Raw genomic sequence first — 4,270 nt, 5'->3', positions numbered from 1 at the left:
TCTTGTTCTGGGTCAATGATGCTTTTCCTCCAGAATAGATAATCCATGTTCGTGTAGACGCTTGATACTGGAAACAAATTCGGACTTGTTGGAGTTGATGATAATAACCAGGCCTGCATAGCTGGTGGACACTCAAAAATGGCATGGGTTACTGATTCTTCAGGTTCTCCGCATCTTGGACAGTAGTTATCACACCTCATCTTGCGTCTTACTAAGTTCCTTGTTACTGCCACATGACCTATTAACAATTGCCATATAAGATGACATATCTTCTTCGGCGCCTTTAGCTTCCAAGCAAAGACTTGAATCTCAGTAATACTTGGCTCCACAACTTCCTTTTCTTCCTCTGTTTTAATAAAGTTCGAGCCACCCAATATCCAGATTTGACCGTGTATTGTCCATTCCTTGTGTAGCTCCAGCAAAATGTGTCCCGTCGGTGGGCCGAGCTTATGGCTAAGCTCCGTATAAGAGGTATGTCATCCCGATTGACGTATTTCTCCAAAAGACTCACATCCCAATCCTTCGACTCCTGATTAATGAGATCGCTCACTCTCATGTTGGGGTTCATAACTGGGACCACAGGGTGAGCTGCTCTCGGCGGCACCGTTGGAATCCACGGATCCTGCCAGATCTTGACTTCATATCCTGAGTGTACCTTCTGTCTAATTCCCATCATCAATAACTCCCTTGCCGCCGAGATACTAGTCCACACATATGATGGGCTACTAGCTGGGATTACACTTAGTGGTGAGCACAACCTATAATATCTTCCTTTCAACACCCGGGCTACCAAAGAGTCAGGGAACTGGGCAAGCCTCCATAGCTGTTTCGCCAAAAGAGCCAGATTAAACTCATGGATCAAACGAAAGCCAATCCCACCATCCTCTCTTGGTAGACAGACTTTTTCCCATTTCGCCCAGTGCATTCCTCGTTTCGGTGGATTTGAACTCCACCAAAATTTAGCAATAGCCGCTGCTAGGTTTTCGCATATCTCCAAGGGGAGAAGGAACGTACACATTACATAAGTTGGAAGCGCTAGCAAAATAGATTTAATCAGTACTTCCTTGCCTCCTTTTGATAGCCACCTACCTGTCCAACCATTCACTCTATGCATGAGCTTATCCTTGAGAAACGCAAAGAGCTTGCACTTAGACCCACTTATGTCTTCCGGGATACCAAGGTAGGTTCCCATTCCTCCTTCATTTTGGATTCCAAGTACATCTTTAATCTCTTGCCTACTATTTGCACTGATTCGCTTACCAAAGAGTAAGGATGATTTATCAAAGTTGATACATTGACCTGATGCTTTACCATTCTTCCTGACCACTTTCATTACTTCTTCACATTCACGGGGCTCCGCCTTACAGAAGAAAAGGCTATCATCAGCAAAGAGAAGGTGGGATACCGAAGGGCACGCGCGTGTTACTCGCATCCCTGTTATCTTCCCTTGGTTCTCTGCATGATTGAGAAGGCTAGCGAGCGCTTCCGTGCATAGAATAAAAATGAAAGGAGACAAAGGATCTCCTTGGCGTAGGCCTCTACCAGGAACAATATTCCCTCTTGGCTGTCCATTCATGAGTACCTTGTACTTAACCGACGTAATGCATCGCATTATCCAGGCGATCCATGTTTCCGAGAAGCCCATCTTTCGCATGACAGCCTCAATAAATGACCATTCCATCCTGTCGTATGCTTTACTCATGTCCGTCTTGATAGCCATTCTTTTGTTTCGTCCACTTGGTTTGGTTCTCAGGGCGTGGAACATTTCTTGAGCTATCATAATATTATCTGAGATTTGTCTTCCTGCCACAAAAGCTGACTGAGTTTCTGATATCAAGCCTGGCAGTACTCTTTTCAATCTCTGGCATAAGACCTTAGAGATTATCTTGTAACTTACATTACATAAGCTAATTGGCCGAAATTGGGTCATTTCATTAGGCTTTGTAGTCTTCGGGATGAGACATATATTCGTATAATTCAAGCCCGCTACCACAGTCCCCTCAAAAAGAAATTTATTAACCATATGAGTTAAATCATCCTTCACAATATCCCAGAATTTCTGGTAAAAAAACGCAGTCATCCCATCCGGGCCTGGAGCCTTCTCGGGATGCATGGCAAAAAGCGCTACTTTGATCTCCCATTCAGTGACCGGGCATGTCAGATTGTCATTCATTGCTCCAGTAATCGTCGTAGGAATCTGAGCCAATGCTTCTTCAATATCCTCTGGATTAGACGATTCAAAAATCTGTCTAAAATAGCTTGTAGCAATGGCTACTAATCCTTCTTCATCCTCTACAACATTACCATTTACATCCCGGAGCTACGTTATCTTGTTCCGGGCCCGTCTTTGCTTCGTCAAAGCATGAAAGAATTTTGTATTTCTGTCCCCTTCACGCAACCAAAACACTCGACTCTTCTGTTTCCAGAGCATTTCTTCTGCTTTAAGAGCATCAGATAGTTCCTTCAGAGCTGCTGCAATCACTTCAGTTGTAGCATTATCATCAGCATATAGGCCCTCCACTTTCTCCTTAAGCTCCTCCACCAATTTCGCGGAATTAACATTATGTTGTCTCCTCCATTCGCTCAAGGCTTTGCGGCAACTCGAAATGTGTTCCATTATAGTCGCATTAGGAGGGAGATCAGGTGATTTCCATCCCTCGAGAATGACTTGCCTTAACTCCTCATTATCCAGCCATCTTTTGTCAAACTTAAACTTTTTTATTCTCCTCGTTGGCTTTGTGAGTATGTCTGCAAGAATCGGACGATGATCTGATCCCCATAACCTCATATACTTAACCCCCGTATGCGGAAATTTCTCATGCCAGTCCGCATTTCCTACAGCTCTGTCTAAACGACATCTGACAGTTGTCCCTCCTGCTCTCTTTCCTACCCAAGAAAGCATGTCCCCCGTGAAAGGAAACTCCAGCATACCACAATCATTGAGCATTTGTTTAAAAGCCAGGAAAGAGCTATCAGGACGTTGTCTCCCTCCTTCTTTCTCATTATGACCCGTAATTTCGTTAAAATCTCAAATCATGAACCAGGGGCCAGTTCTTATTGTTGAGAAACGCGTAAGACGTTCCCATACATGATCCCGTCTTTCTAATACAGGATCCCCATAAACAAACGTCATATAGACTTTTATTCCATCAATGACTGCCTCAATGTCAATCATACGGTTATTTGAAAACAAGACATTAACTTGAAATTCATCCATAAAAAATAAAGCTAAACCTCCGCTGAGGCCAAGTGGCTCAACGGTAAACAAATGATCAAAACCTAGGTCAGCCTGAATGTTTTGCAACAACGGCTTCCAATTCTTCGTCTCAGAAAGGAACACAAGTCCTGGGCGATGCTTCTGACACATCTCCGTAAGGCGTCGAACTGTGAGGTCGTTCCCTATCCCTCTACAGTTCCAGCTGATTGTCTTCATGGATGCTTTCCGGAGGAGTTTTTGGACCCCTCCAGACCATTCACCTTACGTGCACTACCTCTCGAACTCTTACGCGACCCTGATCGTTTTTTTCCTAGATGTGCGTTGTCTCTTGAAGACGAGCGACGCACCTGCGGGGATCCTCGACGAAAGAAACCCGCCTTCTTATTCTGTAATCCCAAAGGGAATCCAGATCTCCCACCACTCTTATAAGAAGATGATGTTCTCAGCTTTACCCGTGCATTTACGTCTCCCACTCGCTCAACCTGTTGCACATTGCTCGTAGATCCTGCCTCCATGTCCATCAAATCCTCCCCCAGCATGTCATCTTCTTGAATTTCTGCCAGCATCTCTTGATCATGTAGCTCCTCCTCTGTGTTGATTGGATCAACAATTTCCATGCCATTTAGAGCTCCAATAATCTGAGCATCAGCTGGCAAAGCTTTCTCCGTAGGAGAGAAAGTCAACAATCGGGGAGAGACGCGAGGACGTTTTGTGACATTATCATCATTGTCATGCCTAGCCGGTGTCACAATTTGACTTGCAATCCTCTTCCCACTGCTCTTATGGACCAATTCATCATCAGAATGATGCACAGAAGGCTCACAAGTAAAACGCATATGCGTTCCATGGGCGAGAGATCCACTCATGTCCTCATTATACACCTCGCGTGCCGGGGACCTTTCCTTTGCCCTCCATACCGTCGGCCTCTGCTTCCCATAAGGCGCATATCGCGAGCTCTGACGTGTGTATTCTGAAGCTAGCTTTCTTACCTTGCCTCCTTGTTGCCTTGCATTTCTATCTCCAGAAACATCACGGTGCGAGTAAGCTACCCTA

General features: G+C 44.9%; 1 protein-coding gene across 1 annotated transcript; it reads right to left on the bottom strand.

The window, feature by feature from the left end:
* Nucleotides 1-283: 283 nt before the first annotated feature.
* LOC106302786 lies at nucleotides 284-2,947 on the bottom strand. Its single transcript, XM_013739219.1, has 4 exons — nucleotides 2,395-2,947; nucleotides 2,021-2,292; nucleotides 1,583-1,861; nucleotides 284-1,255 (listed from the first exon to the last, which is right to left on the bottom strand). Exons 1-4 carry the CDS (start codon nucleotides 2,945-2,947, stop codon nucleotides 284-286), a joined length of 2,076 nt encoding a protein of 691 aa, XP_013594673.1.
* Nucleotides 2,948-4,270: the final 1,323 nt, after the last annotated feature.

The sequence above is a fragment of the Brassica oleracea genome, chromosome C7 (genome assembly GCF_000695525.1).
Source record: "Brassica oleracea var. oleracea cultivar TO1000 chromosome C7, BOL, whole genome shotgun sequence".
NCBI classification, from domain to species: Eukaryota; Viridiplantae; Streptophyta; class Magnoliopsida; order Brassicales; family Brassicaceae; genus Brassica; species Brassica oleracea.
Note: the sequence above shows the minus strand (reverse complement) of the source record. Positions and strands in the feature narration are given on the sequence as shown.

Excerpts from the sequence above, each read along its gene's own strand:
- LOC106302786 (XM_013739219.1), bottom strand. The coding sequence starts at position 2,947 with ATGCTCAATGATTGTGGTATGCTGGAGTTTCCTTTCACGGGGGACATG. Across the intron at positions 2,293-2,394 it reads GAGTCGAGTGTTTTGGTTGC|AGGATGAAGAAGGATTAGTA; the intron begins GTGAAGGGGACA and ends GTAATGTTGTAG. Across the intron at positions 1,862-2,020 it reads AGGATGATTTAACTCATATG|AGATTGAAAAGAGTACTGCC; the intron begins GTTAATAAATTT and ends GTCTTATGCCAG.